The sequence below is a fragment of the Salvelinus alpinus genome, chromosome 1 (assembly GCF_045679555.1).
Source record: "Salvelinus alpinus chromosome 1, SLU_Salpinus.1, whole genome shotgun sequence".
Classification (NCBI taxonomy): Eukaryota; Metazoa; Chordata; class Actinopteri; order Salmoniformes; family Salmonidae; genus Salvelinus; species Salvelinus alpinus.
The window spans coordinates 33,279,418-33,299,558 of record NC_092086.1 but is presented as its reverse complement, the minus strand read 5'-3'; the positions used below and the strand labels follow the sequence as shown (position 1 = coordinate 33,299,558).

At 43.5% G+C, this 20,141-nt stretch overlaps 1 protein-coding gene across 1 annotated transcript; it reads left to right on the top strand.

Moving 5' to 3' along the window:
- The first annotated feature begins 37 nt into the window (after positions 1–37).
- Positions 38–2,722, top strand: LOC139573731 (mitochondrial import inner membrane translocase subunit Tim29-like). The gene is made up of 3 exons (XM_071397527.1): positions 38–129; positions 373–557; positions 1,055–2,722. Exons 1-3 carry the CDS (start codon positions 41–43, stop codon positions 1,822–1,824), a joined length of 1,044 nt encoding a protein of 347 aa, XP_071253628.1. The 5' UTR covers positions 38–40; the 3' UTR covers positions 1,825–2,722.
- Positions 2,723–20,141: the final 17,419 nt, after the last annotated feature.

Here is a 20,141-nt window from a genome sequence, read left to right as displayed (position 1 = left end):
ACTAAATTCACATTATCACTCGCCTGTTCCACGTCACCTTATGTACACAACGGATTCTGTGTTGGCTCAAGACGGTCAATCGTGTTCACGTGACCAGGTACAGACGGAAGATAATGCGGTGCGCCAAATGTGAGTGTTTTCTTTGTAATATGGGTGTTATCCGAATGTTAAAAAAATAACATTTGTACTTACATGATATTTATTAGTTTATAGTGATATTACAGGGATTTAATGACATTCTTTTTAAGCAGAACTGAATATTTGATATTAGTTTTTTTTACGGGAAAAAATAATAATAATACAACTTTTTACTGACATGCCATTTTGTCTCAATAAATTACATTTTTTCACATTGGAAATTAATGTATCAAGAAGACCGCTGTGTTTTTCCGGTCCGAGCCAGTCCGAATGTGAACTTCCGGAACGATCGGCTTCTGTCTTGACGAACATGGCTGCGTCGTGGGTGCTCAGGAGATGGTGCTCCACCTCTGTAGCAGAAGCAGGAGCAGCACCCATCAATGGCACCCGATGGGAGAGGTTGAAAAATAGCAAATTGGGTAAGAAACGGATCTATCTCTTGGTTGCCGTGTTAGCCCACCACGCCTTTACGAACCTATGATCTTTCTTGCTTAACCGTCTTGCCAAAGTCATTCATGAGGTTATCAGATTATGTGACATTAGCTTCAAACAAACTGTATCACATTGTGGCTTTTACACTAGTTAGATTTGAAAATGTACTTCATACACGTCTATGTAAAGGCATTGTTAGCTTTTGATCCTTCACAGTTGCCCCTGCTTGCAATCACAGGGTGGAGGAAGGCACGTGACTGAGGTTATTGCTGTGACCTCTCTGAGACAGTTCCTGTCAGCTTGGAGATGCAATGCAATAGAATACAGTGTTGGCACACAAAACATTATAATTGTGTGCATGCCTCACTACCATGTCTAGGGATATTGTGTCAGTCTGTTTTGCCTTTGTTTTAGTAAACCACCTATCTTATCTCGTGTGAATGCTGTCTGTCTTTTTCTCACAATTCTCTCCCCTCTCCATCAGGTGTGTGGTTTAGCGGCATGTCCAGAGACTACAAGGAGGCGTGTCGTGAGATTGTGGTGGGCGCGTGGGAGAGGCCAATCAAAGCTTCCATCTACCTGAGCCTTCTGGGTGGAGCCGGCACCTGCATCTACACAAACCCCGACGACGCCTCCTTCGAGACCACCGTCCTGGATACAGCCAATCAGCTCGGGCTCCTGACGCCGTGGATACGCAGTGGAACATCGGATGGGCACGTGCAGAAGCTTGCGAAGCTTCGTAACGAGGGAAGGTTACGTCACCTCAGCCTGGGAATGGTCTCACTCACCTACTTCGCCGATTACAACCCGGACGCCAGTCTTTACGAGGCCCAGTGCTCCAACCTCTCTATCCCCTGGAGGGAGGTCCACACGCGGGTACTGGACGTTGGCTTCGCGGGTCGCTGGTGGATCCTGGACCATAAGATGAAGGACTATGATGTGAACGACGAAGAGTTCAAGCACCTGCCGCCTGCTATGGCCGCCACAGTGCCCCCTGGTGTCCAGGGGGTGGAGAATAACGAGAGGCTGCACAAAGAGTCATGGATGCCTCTGAAGACGGAGGAGAATGAGGAGAAGGAAAAGGCATCGGCAGCCGTAGAGGAGGAGGGAGGCATTGTAGAACAAATAAAGATGGACAGTTTAGATCTTGTAGAAACAATGAAAATAAAGACAGGCATTGTAGCTCAACCACAGGAGCTACCTGACCCAGAACCACAGGAGCTGACACTGACAGAGACGGAGACACAGGAGTAGCAGACACAAGCTCAAGCAAAGGACTAATGTGTCATGGACCAATGGACTCACACTAGCAGGACAATGACTACTGGACACATAATGAGATGGCTGAACAAGAATCTCTGAATGGACATATTTATTGGATGACAAGATGGTATGAGAGATGTGTAAAGTGTGTGAGTACCTTCTGCACTGTGTAATGTGTTATATAGCGCCCAAGCCTATTAACACTCTGGACTATAGCTACACATGACATGATGATAAAGGGTCTCCTTTATAAAATAAATTACTGTTAACAGTTTACTAATGATACTTATTTGGTATATAGTGCTCTATACTGAGATATGATAATTGATGCCATGGTCAGCAACCTGTTAAAGAGATTCTCTAAACAGCCACTACAAACTTCAACTAACTTGATATTCTCTGGCACTTTGGAATTAGTTTTAGCCAGTAGTTCTGAAAGTAGAGCTCACAAGCTAAAAGTGGTCCCCGGAAATTGCGTACTACGTCACACATGTGCACCATGTCATTGCTCTCGCTCTGCTGTGTGCATCTTGTTAGCTGTCACTCAAATGGGGAGGGGCTGAAGCTCATTAGCTAGAACTAGAATTGTTTAGGGGCTGGCCCATGTGGGGGACAATTTAGGAGAATGGCGAAGCACAGCTTCCAGAAAGACAGTTGCTTTCAAACTATGGATTTCGTGGTTAACTGAGGTGAAACAGTAATTCTGCTCATAGATTATGCATGTATGAACTACACATTGACACATCCAGCCCAAAGCGGGAGGTTTAAAAAATACTTAAAGTCGCCAAAGTTCCGGTGCATGTCTTTAACAATACAATAAGCCTCCTCTAAATGGTTTGGATTTATCATTTATGAATTATTGTCAAATTAAAGTACTATTGTAAAGAAATTGAGTTTTGTGATGATCATTTACTCTGAATACCTCCCCATGATTTGATCTTAGACAAAGCAGAGGCACTATCCAGGGAAGAATATACCAAGATATTACATTTAAGTGGAACTGGTAGCCATTTTTGATTCCTCCAGTCCAGACTGTTTTTCAATACTTTCCTCCTCAGGACTATTGTCACAGTAGCATTAATTCTCAATGTGTGACTTCTTCCATAAGAAGTGAGTTTTTGTCTCCCTGAGGTAAGTCAATCAGTGTTTTTGCCGCCGCCTCTTCCTGGGATTACAGAAGCTGTGTATTGCTGTGATGCCCTTCAGGCAGATAGAATGGGCATCCTTTCTTCCTAACGTTTGAGAGTAATTATTCCGTTAATCGTATTGCCTTTGACCAACCTCCCTTATCATTGTGGAGTTTAACTCATTTTGTGGAAAAATCCTCTCCAGATGAATCTCTCTCATACCCTTCTATCTCTCTTTCACTCCATCTCTCTTCTCCCTCTGTTCATGTCTGTTATTGATCCTGCTGTTGTCTTGACACTGATCCTGCTTTGGCTCCAGTTACTGATCGCCATTTGATCTTTAGGACAGGATCATTCATCCTGATCAGGGGCCATTCACACAAGGACAGGGAGCTATTGAGGTCTGCCACACGAGTCAAGGTGGACTAATAGTCTCTCACACAAACAACTAGACTCTCAAACATGCTCAAACAGAACTAGACTCTCAAACATGCTCAAACAGAACTAGACTCTCAAACATGCTCAAACAGAACTAGACTCTCAAACATGCTCAAACAGAACTAGACTCTCAAACATGCTCAAACAGAACTAGACTCTCAAACATGCTCAAACAGAACTAGACTCTCAAACATACTCAAACATGTCTAGACATATACACAGCCTACATCTCACTCAGCGCATCCCAGATGTGCATGATATCTCTGAACAGCTCAGCAACATTATTGTATCTGGATGATGGCTACTTGAAAAAACTCAGAAAAGCATACACACTAACAATGGCAGCAGTTATCAGGGTAAGAGTTTCAAAAGGTGACTGAGGACCTGCCCTGAGGCTGGCCCCCTTTTGGATCTTGACCCCTGAGGTTCAGATTCTTTGTAACCCAACCCCAGGATGGAACCAAAGACTAACCTGAAATGGACCTTATTTTTTATTTATTCAACTAGGCAAGTCAGTTAAGAACAAATTCTTATTTACAATGACGGCCTACCCCGGCCAAACCCAGATGATGCTGTGCCAATTGTGCGCCGCCCTATGGGACTCCAAATCATGTCCGGATATGATTCAGCCTGGATTCAAACCAGGGACTGCAGTTACGCCTCTAGCACTGAGATGCAGTGCCTTAGACCCCTGCGCCACTCCGGAGCCCAAAGGGGTCAAAAGGTGAAACAATTGTCATTTACAAACCACTGGTGAGGACGGTCGAATGTCACCAATGAGAGATAAGTGTTCTGGATCAGAACTGCCTTAGTTGAAGGATTAATATTTTATGGTTCAAAACCCCTTGTCAAATCTAATGCTCATGAATAATACAAATTATTCAAACCAAACAGTCTTGTTTTGGGATGGATGCAGGTACTCATACACTCTGTTTATGTGTGTCAAGTCCACAGAACTAGAATGAGATACTATTTCTATGGTCAAGTCAATATAGGAAGTGATAATACCAGTCTACAATCTCTAAGACATAAATGGGAAAGAACATGAAATGTATTAAAACTGTTTTAATCAGCATGGAATTCCTGTCATCCATCACCACTCTATTATCTTACATCCTTCCACCCAGCCGTCTCTCAATCCCCTTTCCCCTCCTCTCATCCTTCCCCTATGCCCCCTTTCGACCATGACTCCCAACCCCATCCCCCTCTCCTCCATTGACTGCTGATGTTCATTCTCTCTACCAGAGGGGTCAGTGTGGTCATTGTCAGTTTGTGTGGTCTATCAGCAGATGACCACTGCTGGTCAATCAGGCTGGTCTCATAGACTGGACATAACATAGTAAAGGAACATCTGGGACACTCAAATTAGTATGATATGTTACGTTTGGTTTATTTCTGTTAGTCACATGTCTGTGGAACTTGTTCAGTTTATGTCTCAGTTGTTGAATCTTATGTTCATACAAATATTTACACATGTTAAGTTTGCTGAAAATAAAGGCAGTTGACAGTGAGAGGACATTTCTTCAAATCAAAGTTTATTTGTCACGTGCGCCAAATACAACAGGTGTAGGTAGACCTTACAGTGAAATGCTTACTTACAGGCTCTAACCAATAGTGAAAAAAAGGTATTAGGTGAACAATAGGTAGGTAAAGAAGTAAAACAACAGTAAAAATACAGACTATATACAGTAGTGAGGCTATAAAAGTAGCGAGGCTACATAGACACCGGGTTAGTCAGGCTGATTGAGGTAGTATGTTGATATGGTTAAAGTGACTATGCATATATGATGAACAGAGAGTAGCAGTAGCGTAAAAGAGGGGTTTGGTGGGTGGTGGGTGGTGGGTGGCGGGACACAATGCAGATAGCCCAGTTAGCCACTGTCTCGGAGCACTGTTTGGTTGGCCCAATTGAGGTAGTATGTACATGAATGTATAGTTAAAGTGACTATGCATATATGATAAACAGAGCAGCAGCATAAAAAGAGTGGTTGGCGGGGCACAAAATACAATTAGTCCAGGTAGCCATTTGATTACCTGTTCAGGAGTCTTATGGCTTGGGGGTAAAAACTGTTGAGAAGCCTTTTTGTCCTAGACTTGGCACTCCGGTACCACTTGCCATGCGGTAGTAGAGAGAACAGTCTATGACTGGGGTGGCTGGGGTCTTTGACAATTTTTAGGGCCTTCCTCTGACACCGCCTGGTGTAGAGGTCCTGGATGGCAGGCAGCTTAGCCCCAGTGATGTACTGGGCCGTACGCACTACCCTCTGTAGTGCCTTGCGGGCGGAGGCCGAGCAGTTGCCGTACCTGGCAGTGATGCAACCCGTCAGGATGCTCTCGATGTTCCAGATGTAGAACCTTTTGAGGATCTCAGGACCCATGCCAAATCTTTTTAGTTTCCTGAGGCTTTGTCGTGCCCTCTTCACAACTGTCTTGGTGTGTTTGGACCATTCTAGTTTGTTGTAAAATAATAAAGAATGTTAAAGAATGTTTTTTTATTAATCAGTATATTTGAATTTAACCATAACATTTGTTGTAATATTTGTTCTATCTTTTTTGGAGGAGAAAACTGAAATTGTATGGCTTGTTTAAGAAAGGGTGATAATTTAAACAAAATGTCATTTTCAATTAGTTGGAAATGAGAAGTTGTAATCTGTATAAAGGCAAAAAGGCAATTTTTGAACAAAGGATAATCTACTGGAAAACCATTTTGGGTTTGTCATATTAATTTTAATTCATAACATATCATACGAATTGTAATTTGTAACATATCATACAAAATGGATGATGGACATTCACAAATGAATACATACCATACCTGTCACGTTGGCATAAATGATTCGGGAGACAGGCGCAGGAATGCGTAATAGTTATTTTTATTAAGCCCAAATTATGGCGTCCCGTGTAAAGGCACGGGGACAAAGACCAAAGAAACACGTAACAAAAACACAGGGTAGAAACCCAAACAAAAGAGCGAGTACCTTGAATAAATAACACACGCGCACAATAATTAGCACACGGGACAAGACCCGTAATCATCTGCGCAATCCACAATGGCACGAAAGCCAAAACACACAGCACAGGTACTCACACACACCAATGGACATTGTAACAATAATCGACAGCCCAATGGGAACCAAAGGACACACTTATACAAGTACTAATCAGTGGGAATAGGGGACAGGTGTGCGTAATGAAAGTTCCGGAGGGATCCGTGACAATACCAAACATAACATATCATACTAATTTCAGTGTCCCGGATTTTCATTTACTATGTTACGTCTACCCCTCAGTCCAAGTTGCAGGTCAATAGGATTAGGACAGGACCAGACATACAGGATATTCAGCCTCATATTCTATATATGGATCGGGAGAGGACAACCATGATGTCATAGACTAAAGCGATGTTCCTCTGCTGGTCTTTTGGTTTGCCAAATTGTTATCTTATACAGATTTAGTGAACTCTCAAGTGTTTGTTTCAATGTAAGTGGTCCACAAAGAAGGAATAGCAATATCATGTCCGGTCCCGCATGGCCCAAGGTTGAGAGACACTGGAACAAGGAAAAGCTCTTATTCAGTTCCACTCACCAGTACAGGAATAGTCTCTGGAGAATGTTGGCATTGTTGTCCCATATCTTTTCCCCATAATTCTATAGCTGATTGCAATTTGCATGCCTGTCTTCTGCATGAAGAGAGAGGAAGAGAGAGGGAGGGGGTTGTCTGGCCACCATGTTGACCTCAATGACCACAGCAGCACCAGCCCCATACACACTAACTAATCAATATGTAACTAAGGAAGGAGAGCGGATGATGGAGAGAGTGGTAGAGAGCAGGAGGAGGAGGAGAGGAACAATGATATTGGAGGAGAGGTTTATCAATAACGCGGGGGAATTGTTCTGTTTTTAGGTTTATCCCACAACAGCACGCTTACTTTTTATTTGTGTTCGGCTTTGGTTAGTTTTATTTCATGCAAATTACATTCATAAAATTTGAACCAATGCACTCATCCAAACTCTATGGAAGATACAAAACACAAGTAACAGTATTTTTGTTTCACTTGCCATTTTTTGGCACATGGCTAAATTTAGATTTGTTTTAGTTTCTTTATCAAAGTAGTACGACTACAAAAGGAAACATCATAGCTACAAATATCTCCCAATAAATAATGACATGCCTGTGAGTCTATAGTCTTTCAGTTACAAAAGACTTGGAATAGAGCAGCATTTACATGATAGTATTATACAACGGGGGTTAATAAATACAGTGTGTGTGTGTGTGTGTGTGTGTGTGTGTGTGTGTGTGTGTGTGTGTGTGTGTGTGTGTGTGTGTGTGTGTGTGTGTGTGTGTGTGTGTGTGTGTGTGTGTGTGTGTGTGTGTGTGTGTGTGTGTGTGTGTGTGTGTGTGTGTGTGTGTGTGTGTGTTTGTGTGCAAGAGAAAGAAAGAAAGAATAAAGATAGTGGAATGACAGGGATTAAGGGTGGCATGTGTATAAATATAAATGGAGTGTGAACATTTTTGAAGGTGGGAGAGAGAGTATGCAAGCACACACGAGAGGGAGAGAGAGACAGGGTGGAGGAGGGGCAGAGAGGGGGACAGGGGGAATAGAGAGAAGCAGAGCGTGCTCAATATTCATTCAAACTGACACAGGCTGCATGTCCTGGTTTGCACTTCCCACTCTCTCTCTATCTCTCTCTCTCTCTCTCTCTCTCTCTCTCTCTCTCTCTCTCTCTCACACACACACACACACACACACACAGGCACAGAAACACCAGACAGTCTGCAGTTAAGTTTACAGCAGCAGGAAGAAGACATTAGAGAGGTGAAGAAGGAGAGAGAGAAAGAGAGTGATAGACCGGGAGGGGAATGAAGAAAATACAAAACCGGGAGAGGCACTGGGGGGGGGGGGTGAAGGAGACGGATGAGTGAGAATAGAGAGAGAGAAAGAGAGGATGTAAAGGAGAGGGGGTAAAGGAAGGGATAGACAGAGATAGAGGAATGCGGGGCGAGGGAGAGAGAGAAACGGGGCTTGGCGTACGGAGGGGGCAGAGAGGAGGAGAGAGAGACAGAGTGTCTGGCTGCATGTGTAGGGGCTGGACACAGGAGGACAGAGGGTAAGTGCATTCTACCTGCAATCTATCTCAAATCATTACAGTCATTTACTATTTTTATATCCTTCTTGTAATGTTGTATATAAAGTATATCTCCATGTTGTAAGGAAGGACATAGCACTTTCATAGATCTGGATATAACATCTGAGTGCATTGTCATCCTATGGAAGAGTTTCTTACAACCAGACATAAATATGATGTGACAAATGTGTCAAGGGCTGTTTGTGTGCTTGGACATTAATGCATGATGCAGCTACTGGGGGCTATTTAATGGAGGCTTGCATGGCTAGTGTTTTAATTTGCATCTATGTAGTCATGCATGCATGGAGAACATTTTCACAATAGTATGAGTTCCAGCGAGTGAATTTATTTGTGGTGAGTGATTTCCATTCACACCTCAGAGTGTTATATGATAGTATGATAGTAGTGACAGTGCATGTTGTCGTCTTACCCATGTCGGTTTGATAGTACTAATTGAATCCATGCCACTGAATGTGTGTCTGTTTTAGAGCGTTAGGCATAATACATTAACGTGCGTGTCTTTGTGAGGGTTATTGATGAAGATGTCAGAGGTAATGGGAATGGTGATGGACCTTCCCCCTCGTCTGGGTGACTGAGTCTGTGTCTACCTGCCCCAGACTGGATCAATACTTTAATGCAATTGCCATTCACTTCAGTTGGGACTGGTACGCACGCACATGCACACACATGCACACGCACACACACACACACACACACACACACACACACACACACACACACACACACACACACACACACACACACACACACACACACACACACACACACACACACACACACACACACACACACACACACACACACACACACACACACACACACACACACAGTCTTGTATAGCTAACCTTGTGGGGACATACAATTCAGTCCCATTCAAAATCCTATTTTCCCTAACCCCAAACCCTAAACCTAACCCTAATCCTAACCTTAACCCTAACCCTAACCCTAACCCTAACCCTAACCCTAACCCAAAAACCTCAACTTTATCCTAACCCTAAACCTAACCCTAGCTCCTAACCCTAACCCTACAACTAACCCTAGCTCCTAACCTTAATATTTAACTTAATTCTAACCCTAACACTAATTCTAACCTTAACCCTAAACCCCCTAGAAATAGCATTTGACCTTGTGGGGACTAACAAAATGTCCCCAGCTGGTCAACCTTTTGTTCGTTTACTATTCTTGTAGTGACTTCTGGTCCCCACAAGAATAGTTAAACACGTCCACACACACACACACACAAACACACACACACACACACACACACACACACACACACACACACACACACACACACACACACACACACACACACACACACACACACACACACACACACACACACACACACACACACACACACACACACACACACACACACACACACACTAACAAAAGTAAACACAGTCTTAGTGACTGTGTTGAAAATGACTATGCAAGTATGTAACACACAGAACCTTCATGTGAAACACAGACACACACCCACACACAGTTCACAGTAATGGCGGTGGCTCCCTTGAACTCATTCACCATAGGGTCATGGGTTCAAGTCCCAGGTGGGAGGAGAAGTGGGGACGGGGGTTGGTCATGACCCTATCCTTCCTCTCAGACCCTCCCCCACTTTTCCTCACTTCACACTCCAGCCACCACAATGCTGAGACCTAGACCATCATCAAGGACTGTAATCTGTCTTCTCATTCACATATACACACACACATCACACACACACACACACACACACACACACACACACACACACACACACACACACACACACACACACACACACACACACACACACACACACACACACACACACACACACACACACACACTAATTCACTGACCCTGACATAGCAATTCAGCAATATCAGACAGAGACAGAGTAAAACCCTCGCTACCCCTTCGCTCTGTGTGTGTGGACATGTGCGTACGTAAGTGCATGTGTGTTTGCATGTGAGGGTGTGTGAGGGTCAATGCTAAATGTTTATTTTGGTTGTTGTTAGCAGAGAGTTGTGCTAACAGTGGAGTGTTAAGTGTCCCCACTCCATCACTGTCTGTGTGGGTGCAATTAGCATGCTCTCCCTGTCTGCAATTTGTGTGGTTTGTTTTTCCTATCCTTGTGGGGACCAGAAGTCTGGGACCAGAAGCCCTCACAAGGATAGTTAAACAAGTACAATTCAGACATTTGGCCAGTCCCCACAAGAAAAATAATTTTTTAGGCTTAGGGTTTAGGGTTAAGGTTAAGATTAGGGATAGAAATAGGGTTAGGTTTAGGGTTAAGGTTAAGATTAGGGCTAGCAATAGAGTTAGGGGTTAGGTTTAGAGTTAGTGATTAGGGAAAATAGGATTTTGAATGGGAATCAATTGTTTGGTCCCCACAAGGATAGTACAATAAATGTGTGTGTTAGACAAGTGGCTAAAACATTTTACGTCAAGCCCTGTATATATGTAGCCTATTAATATATGCATGTGTGTTTGTTTATGTGTGCAAATATATTAATAGCCTACATGTTTTGGATATATGTATATGTTTATGTCCGTGGGTAATTATACATGTATGACGTGGGTTTTAATAAGTGTATAGGATACAGCTGTGTGTGTAAGGGGGGGTGTGCATGGGTGTTAGTATCTATTTAGATGTTAGTTGCTGGCGGTATATCCATGTGATCTTGTTATGTGAGCAGCCAGCCCAGCCCCATACAGGAGGAGTGCGGGAGCAGACAGACAAACACACGCATGGCCGAACCAGACAGACACACACAACCTCTCTTTCATAGGAAATGAGACCAGGTGACCTCTGACCATTCAGCCTGTCTGGAAACGCCAAGCCTGGAATCGATCAACACCCCCCTGCCCAGACAGCCTCCCTCCCGCTTTTTCCCTCCCTTCCTCCACCTCTACTCCTTCCAACCATTCCTCCTCTCCTTCCCCCCCACTTTCTCTCTACCCGGTGACCCCCCTCACCCTTAACTCGCTCTACCCTCCCCCACAATCAGATGATCAACCCAACAGTGGCTATGCTATACCTCACTCAGCAGCACAGCAACCTCCAAACACTGACTCTGACCAAACACTGAACAAGACCTACCGCTCCCTCTCCTCCTCTTGCTGGGTCTGAACCTCTGACCAAACACTGCACAGGACCCTGCTATATACCCAAAACATAAGAGGAGGCAAGTCTAGTGTTTATTTATTTTTACCTTTATCTAACCAGGCAAGTCAGTTAAGAACAAATTCTTATTTACAATGACGGCCTACACCGGCCAAACCAGGACAATTGTGCGCCGCCCTATGGGACTCCCAATAACGGGCCGGTTGTGATACAGTCTGGATTCGAACCAGGGTGTCTGTAGTGACGCCTCAAGCACTGAGATGCAGTGCCTTAGACTGCTGCGCCACTCGGGAGCGTGTGTGTGAAATAGATGGCAATTTATGAGTTGTCATCTATACATGTCATTCTATATGCAAGTTAAATGTGGGATTTCCCACTGTACTTTGTTCAGTCAAATGTATTTTATAAAGCCATTTTTACATCCGCAGTTGTCACAAAGTGCAATACAGATACCCATCCTAAATCCCCAAAGAGCAAGCAATGTTTTTGATCACTGCTTATGTGTACAGGTGTATGTAATCCGGATTGTGTGTTATGTTACATTCTATATTGGGGTTTTATGTGTACAGGTGTAAGTAATCCGGATTGTGGGTTATGATGTGTGTTATGTTACATTCTATTTTGGGTTCTTATGTTGTCACGCCCTGGCCTTAGTTATCTTTGTTTTCTTTATTATTTTAGTTAGGTCAGGGTGTGACATGGGGAATGTATGTGTTTTTGTAGTGTCTAGGGGTGTTGTATGTTTATGGGGTAGTGTATAGTGTAGTTGTCTAGGTAAGTCTATGGTTGCCTGAAGGGTTCTCAATCAGAGACAGCTGTCATTCATTGTCTCTGATTGGGAGCCATATTTAAGGCAGCCATAGGCATTAAGTTAATGTGGGTAATTGTCTATGTTCTATGTTGCATGTGTGCACTTAGTTCATCTTAGCTTCACGATCGGTTGTTTTGTTTGTTTTTCCCTTCATTAAAAGAAGATGTATTTTTCACACGCTGCGCCTTGGTCCACTCTTTCACCCATAGACGATCGTGACATATGTGTACAGGTGTATGTAATCCGGATTGTGTGTTATGTTACATTCTATATTGGAGTCTTTTTTAACCCATTTATTTTTACTAAGAAGCACCAGGTTACTAGTTTGCACCTATTAAACACAGTAAAACAGGTAATGACACAGTAGGCTGTAGGCAGGTCTGGTAGTAAATCTGTCTCTAGCATTCAAGTCCCAGTGAACATTCAACGCTGTCGGTGAGTTTGTGACTTAGAGAAACCATCGAGTGTTGAGTGTACCCTGCCTCTTGAGTTCACATCTTTGCACACACATTCGCACTAAAACACTCACCTCATCTGGATTAGAGTACATACTGTAGCCCTTACCAAGATGGCTGCCAACGAGGTCCTTCATTGAGCAGTGATGTTGCTATGAAAAGGCCTTATCTCTTCACCCACTATGATGTCATAAGGAAAAGACGCTATCTCTTCACCAACTCTCACAGAGCAGGGTACCGGTTCACATTCATCGCTGTCGGTGGGTTTCAATGCTTTGACTCGCCCGATGATGAATGACAACTGTGGCCAAGCCTGACCTAATTTCCCCCTGATGAAACATCCTTCATGTCTGCTGTCTGGATCTATCTGTCTGTCTGCCTGTCTGAAGGGATTAGTTATTACCTGTATAAAAATTGTGATTTTGTCAAAGAGGTGAGATTTACTTTTCAATAAACACCCTAAAATGTATAACCTGAGAATTCTCATGTTGTATTTTATGAAATGTCATGATTTCACAGTATTTTCACACAAAAAAGGCTGGGTAAGGACATCAATGAAACACCTGTTTTTTCATGTGATTACTTTTTTTGTGTGATGGTTACTCATAATTCATCCATGGAGTTTAAGTGAAGAGTCATTTTTACAGTACAGCCCTATAAAACAGATAGAGATAAAGTGAAATTGAGATAAGAAGTTGACATAAAAAGGGTAGATAAAGAAAGCGAGAGTCTCCCTCAAATGAGATAAGAAGGAGAGAGGAGAAAGAGGGCGATTAGAGATGACAGAAAGAGGAGGAGCCATGTTTTTTCCTCCAGGCAGCTCCAGTATATATACACTATATACACACTCACTCAAACACACAACACTGTCACTCTTACAAACCCCCCCCACACATTCACATACACTACATACGCACACAAACACATAACAAACATAAGCATACCAATGCCACACAAACATACAGTACACACACACTAACACACACACACACACACACACACACACACACACACACACACACACACACACACACACACACACACACACACACACACACACACACACACACACACACACACACACACACACACACACTCACATGCTGCTGCTACTCTGTTCTTTTCTTTATTCTTATTATTATCTATCCTGATGCCTAGTCACTTTACCCTGCCTTCATGTACCTTTACCTCATGTACCTTTACCCTTTACCACTTTACCTCTACCTCAAATACCTTGTTCCTTTACACAGTGATATGGTACTGGTACTCCTTGAATATAGCTTCATTCTTTGGATTATATTCCTCTTGTGCTACTATTTTTATATAATTGGATTGATTGATTCTCTATTTGGCCTCCAGACAGCTCCAGTATGAACGTATGGCCTCCAGACAGCTCCAGTATGACTGCATGGCCTCCAGGCAGCTCCAGTATGACTGTATAGCCTCCAGACAGCTCCAGTCTGACTGTATGGCCTCCAAGCAGCTCAGGTATGACTGTATGGCCTCCAAACAGCTCCAGTATGACTGTATGACCTCCAGGCAGCTCTAGTATGACTGTATGGCCTCCAGGCAGCTCCAGGATGACTGTATGGCCTCCAAGCTGCTCCAGGATGACTGTATGGCCTCCAAGCGGCTCCAGGATGACTGTATGGCCTCCAGACAGCTCCAGTATGACTGTATGGCCTCCAGACAGCTCCAGTATGACTGTATGGCCTCCAGGCATCTCTAGCATGACTGTATGGCCTCCAGGCAGCTCCAGGATGACTGTATGGCCTCCAAGCAGCTCCAGGATGACTGTATGGCCTCCAAGCAGCTCCAGGATGACTGTATGGCCTCCAAGCAGCTCCAGGATGACTGTATGGCCTCCAAGCAGCTCCAGGATGACTGTATGGCCTCCAAGCTGCTCCATGAGGACTGTATAGCCTCCAAGCAGCTCCGGTGTGACTGTATGGCCTCCAGGCAGCTCCAGGATGACTGTATAGCCTCCAGGCTGCTCCAGTATGACTGCATGGCCTCCAGGCAGCTCCAATATGACTGTATAGCCTCCAGGCAGCTCCAGTATGACTGTATGGCCTCCAGGCAGCTCCAGTATAACTGCATGGCCTCCAGGCAACTCCAGTATAACTGTATAGCCTCCAGGCAGCTCCAGTATGACTGCATGGCCTCCAGGCAGCTCCAGTATGACTGTATAGCCTCCAGGCACCTCCAGTATAACTGCCTGGACTCCAGGCAACTCCAGTATGACTGTATAGCCTCCATGCAGTTCCAGTATGACTGCATGGCCTCCATGCACCTCCAGTATGACTGTATGGCCTCCAGGCAGCTCCAGTATAACTGCATGGCCTTCAGGCAACTCCAGTATGACATGCTGAGCACTTGTTGGCTGCTTTTCCTTCACTCTGCGGTCCAAATCATCCCAAACCATCTCAATTGGGTTGAGGTTGGATGATTGTGGAGGCCAGGTCATCTGATGCAGCACTCCATCACTCTCCTTCTTGGTCAAATAGCCCTTACACAGCCTGGAGGTGTGTTGGGTCAGTGTCCTGTTGAAAAACAAATGATAGTCCCACTAAGCGCATGCCAGATGGGATGGCGTATCGCTGCAGAATGTTGTGGTAGCCATGCTGGTTAAGTGTGCCTTGAATTCAAAATAAATAAATCACTGACAGTGTCACCAGCAAAGCACCCCACACCATCACACCTCCTCCTCCGTGCTTCACGGTGGGAACCACACATGCAGAGATTATCCTTTCACCTATTCTGCATCTCACAAAGACACAGAACCAAAAACCTCAAATTGGACTCAACAGACCATATGACAGATTTCCACCTGTCCAATGTCCATTGCTTGTGTTTCTTGGCCCAAGCAAGTCTCTTCTTCTTATTGGAGTCCTCTAGTAGTGTTTTTTTTTGCAGCAATTCGACCATGAAAGCCTGATTTTGTATACGTGTTTGTTTGGTCTTTGTCCTCGTGCCTTTACATGGCACGCTGTAATTTAGGTAAAGAAATAAAAAAAACTATTACACATTCCTGCGCCTGTCGCCCGATCCTTCACACAACGTGACTCTTCTTGTCTTAAAGTAATGATGGACTTTCGTTTCTCTTTGCTTGTTTGATCTGTTCTTGCCACAATATGGACTTGGTCTTTTACCAAATAGGGCTATCTTCTGTATACCACCTCTATGTTGTGACAACACAACTGATTGGGTCAAACGAATTAAGAAAGAAAGAAATTCGACAAAATAACTTTTAACAAGGCAGACCTGTCAATTGAAATGCATTCCAGGTGACTACCTCATGACGCTGGTTGAGAGACTGCCAAGAGTGTGCAAATCAAAAACAAATCAAGTCTTATTAGTCACATGCGCCTATAAAACAAGTGTAGGGAGACCTTACAGTGAAATGCTTACTTACGAGCCCCTAACCAACAATGCAGTTTTAAAAAAGAATACGGAAAAGAATAAGAGATAAAAGTAACAAGTAATTAAAGTGCAGCAGTAAAATAACAATAGCGAGACTATATACTGTACAGGGAGGTACCAATACAGAGTCAATGAACAGACTGATGAGTTTCAGAAGAAAGATCTTTGTTTCTGGCCATTTTGAGCCTGTAATTGAACCCTCTGATGATCCAGATACTCAACTAGTCTAAAGAAGGCCAGTTTTTTATTGCTTCTTTAATCAAAACAACAGTTTTCAGCTGTGCTAACATAATTGCAAAAGGGTTTTCTAATGATCAATTAGTCTTTTAAAATGATAAACTTGGATTAGATAACACAACGTGCCATTGGAACACAGGAGTGATGGTTGCTGATAATGGGCCTCTGTACCCCTATGTAGATATTCCATTAAAAATCAGCTGTTTCCAGCTACAATAGTCATTTACAACATTAACAATGTCTACACTGTATTTCTGATCAATTTGATGTTGTTTTAATGGACAAAAAAATTGCTTTTCTTTCAAGAACAAGGACATTTCTAAGTGACCGCAAACCTTTGAGCGGTAGTGTATATTGTACACAATAAAGAAAATCAATTACGGGTCATCAGCTGAATATTGCTCCCAGTGTTGATCAAAGCTCAGAACGCTTATATTCTTGATCTGAGTTCTAATCGCACCTGCCTCTTTGCGAACAAGTGGAGTAATGAACAGTGATTTGTTCTCTATGTTCACCTGTATTCCCCGGATTTGCCTCCTGGATTTTCCTTTATAACAGCGCATTCACCACTCTCTCAAACGGCCAGCTCCGCCCTCTCGCAGCACAGGCCAAGGTCCTGAGACGTAAAACGAACTACCCTAGCTCGCAGTCAGCTCAAGTAGGTGAATAGAGACACTGCTGATGCGAGATGCCGGACAAAAGGCAATTTTAAAAACCGTCTCCCGACTCCTGCCGTGTCTACAGACATCCCCCAAACAAACAAAAACCGACTCTCGGAGAATGACTGAACAAATAGTTGTTTATAGATATGTCAGTCAGGTGGCTAGCTGCCGGCAGAGACTTCTATGGCAGTAACATTGAAGGGCTCTGGCTAGTATTCCTTAGCCAGCTAGAAGAATGAAGTATGAAGCTAACGTTAAACGGAGTCTACCTCAGCAGGAGCAAAAAATACGCTACTAGGTTCTCATAATAACCTTGCTTTACAAAGAGTAGGATACTGAGACAGACAATGATTGTGGTGCTCAGTGGTGAGGCTGAGCCAGGCTGCAATGCATGCAGGAGGAAGCACAGGAGACACAGAGAGAGGAAGGAAGCAGTAAGAGAGGTTGGTACAGTGGTTCCCAAACTAACAGTGGTTCCTAAACTAAACCCTGCTTACGGCCCTGAATAGGATGTCAAATGTAGTGCACTAGTATAGGTAAAAGGCTGTCTTCTCTGAGGCAGCACCTGTCAAAAGATATACCACAAAACCCTGAGCTGTGGCGGTAAGTGGTGGGGGTGACAGTACTTCAGGTCCCAGGGTAGGTTGATGTCACAGTGGTAATGTCACTTAAAATAGCTGTAATCTGCTTTGGTTACTCCATAGAAGCCTCTCCAAGCCAATGAAACAACAGAGGCAAACATCCCCACCAATCAGAGACACACTTGAGAGGGCTTTGGGTTCTATATGAGCTTCTCCTTCAAACCATAAGCAAAATAATGAGGGGCGGCACCTGGGGAGGCTTCAATCAATGAAGTAACCTGGTCCAGGGCGTATCTCAATAGAATAGTCTGAAGTGGCTTCCTCTCCTTGTCCCCTCTCCTTAATCTGAACTGATCTAAAAGGAGAAGACAACTGAAAACATTATGGTCTCCTTACAAGGTCAATGCATACAAAAGGAGAGAGAGCAACTTCGGACTATTGACAAACACAGCAGTTCCTGCAAAGCTGACTGCCTCCACACACAGTCTAGTCCTCTTTGACCCCCCATGACCTATGACCCCTGTTCATTATCTGAAGCATCTTCTGCCACGGTGGCTCAGGAGCAATTAGTGGAGCTGCAGTGATCATACATAACACTATAACTGACTTATATTGGATCTGTACAGCCCTAAGAGAGAGAGAGAGAAATGTTATGCCAAGGATTGGATTGAGAGAGCGAGAGAGATAGAGAGAGAGAAATGTCATGCTAAGGATTGGATTGAGAGAAAGAGGCCCCAGACTCCACTGATAAGCAGACACGCTAGCTAATGAGAAAACAGCAGGTCTGTGCCTGTGTGTCTCTTTACAGTCCCTGCTGTTCAATAAGATGTATTTGTATCTGTTTTTTAAAATCTGATTCTACTGCTTGCATCAGTTACCTGATGTGGAATAGAGTTCCATGTAGCCATGGCTCTATGTAGTACTGTGCGCCTCCAATAGTCTATTCTTGACTTGGGGATTGTGAAGAAACCTCTGGTGACATGTCTACTGAGGTATGCCTGGATGTCTGCGCTGTGTGCTAGTAGTTTAAACAGACACCGTTTGCATTCAGCATGTCAACACTTCTTACAAAAACAAGTAGTGTTGAAGTCAATCTCTCCTCCACTTCGAGCCATGAGAGACTTACATGCATGTTATTAACCTCTTTCAGCTAGGGGGCAGAATTTTTATGTTTGGAAAAATAACGTTCCCACGGTAAACGGACTATTTCTCAGGTCCAGATGGTAGAATATGCATATAATTGACAGATTATGATAGAAAACACTCCAAAGTTTCCAAAACTGTCAAAATATTGTCTGTGAGTATAACAGAACTGATTTTGCAGGCGAAAACCTGAGGAAATCCAACCCGGAAGTGCCTTTTATTTGGAAAAATCCCTGTTCCGTTGCCTGCCCCTCCTCCATTTAAAGGGGTATCAACCAGATTCCTTTTCCAATGGCTTCCTCAGGCTGTGACCAGGCTTTAGACATAGTTTCAAGCTTTTATTTTGAAAAATGAGCGAGATTTTTCAAAACGCGTCAGGTGTTCTTTGATTAGTTCCTGCGCGCGAGAGATGTAGCTCGACATTTTCTTTCTCTGTAGTATTGAATAGGTTACCGCCCGGTTGAAATATTATCGATTATGTATGTTAAAAACAACCTGAGGATTGATTATAAAAAATGTTTGACATGTTTCTACGAACATTACGGATACTTTTTGTAATTTTCGTCTGCCTTTCAGGACCGGAACGAGCCTGTGGTTTTCTGAACATAACGCGCAAACCAAATGGCGTTTTTTGGTTATAAAACTAATCTTTATCGAACAAAAATAACATTTATTGTGTAACTGGGAGTCTCGTGAGTGCAAACATCCGAAGATTATCAAAGGTTAAACGATTAACTTTATTGCTTTTCTGACTTTCGTGACGAAGCTAATTTGAGGCTAGCTGTTCTTACTGTTTTGTCTAGTGATTGATAAACTCACAAACGCTTGAATTGCTTTTGCTGTAAAGCATATTTTTAAAATCTGACACGATATGTGGATTAACAACAAGCTAAGCTGTGTTTTGGTATATTTCACTTGTGGTTTCATGATTATAAATATATATATTTATTTTATTTTATTTGGCGCTCTGCAATTCAGCGGTTGTTTACGAAAATGATCCCGCTAAAGGGATCCGTGCGGCAAGAAGTTTTTAATGTTAGGTGTCCCTATACATTTAAGAGCCAGCCGTGCTGCCGTTCTGAGCCAATTTTCCTTAGTCCCTCTTTGTGGCACCTGACTACACGACTGGACAGTAGTCCAGGTGTGACAAAACTAGGGCCTGTAGGACC